This window comes from Octopus bimaculoides, chromosome 12 (genome assembly GCF_001194135.2).
Source record: "Octopus bimaculoides isolate UCB-OBI-ISO-001 chromosome 12, ASM119413v2, whole genome shotgun sequence".
Lineage (NCBI taxonomy): Eukaryota > Metazoa > Mollusca > Cephalopoda > Octopoda > Octopodidae > Octopus > Octopus bimaculoides.
Window position 1 is genome coordinate 44,125,092 of NC_068992.1, and position 699 is coordinate 44,125,790.

The 699-nt window shown below is 42.3% G+C and overlaps 1 protein-coding gene across 3 annotated transcripts in view; it reads left to right on the forward strand.

Moving 5' to 3' along the window:
- LOC128249199 (kelch-like protein 10) overlaps window positions 1-699 on the forward strand; it is a 25,657-nt gene that overhangs the window by 20,699 nt on the left and 4,259 nt on the right. The window contains exon 6 of one of the 3 annotated variants that reach the window (XM_052972168.1): window positions 325-601. The exons of the other annotated variants lie outside the window; for them this stretch is intronic. Coding sequence (XP_052828128.1) covers window positions 325-361 — 37 coding nt within the window. The 3' untranslated portion in view covers window positions 362-601. Of the gene's footprint in view, window positions 1-324; window positions 602-699 lie in introns of those variants that run through there. 3 annotated transcript variants of the gene reach the window in all.

Genomic DNA, 699 nt, shown 5'->3' on the forward strand with positions numbered 1-699 from the left:
ACTTTTTGATCCCTTGTTCGGAATGTCCTCAGTATCCACCCTCCCAGTTGTCTGCACTTTGCTGTCAACTTGACAATGTGCATGTGAAATTATGCATCACTACACATGCTGATGCCCAGGTCTCTCACTGTTTGTGGTTCTGTGATTGCAGTACCTCCAGGTCCTGTGTATACCAGTTGGGGGGCACTTGTGGCCTTGTAGCGCAGTACTTGAAATTTTTTTGCATTGAACTGCATATTATTTTGCTCTGCCCACTTGTATATTGCATTTAGGTCATTCTGCAGGCTTAAATACATTTTCTTTTTTTCCTTTTATTTGTTTCAGTCACTGGACTGCAGCCATGCTGGAGCACCGCCTTTAGTCGAGCGAATCGACCCGGGACTTGTTCTTTGTATGTGTAATACTTATGGTATCGGTCTCTTTTACCGAGCCGCTAAATACGGGGATGTAAATACACCAGCATCGATTGTCAAGTGACGGTGGGAGGACTAACACAAACACACAAACATACACATATATAGGACGGGCTTTTACTTGTCGTCTACCAAATTCACACACAAAACTTTGGTTACCCTGAGACTATAGTAGAACACACTTGCAGAAGAAAAGTGGCCACGCAGTGGGACTGAACCCAGAACCATGTAAATGGAAACACAGAATACGTATATGTCACACAACATATATATATATATATATATA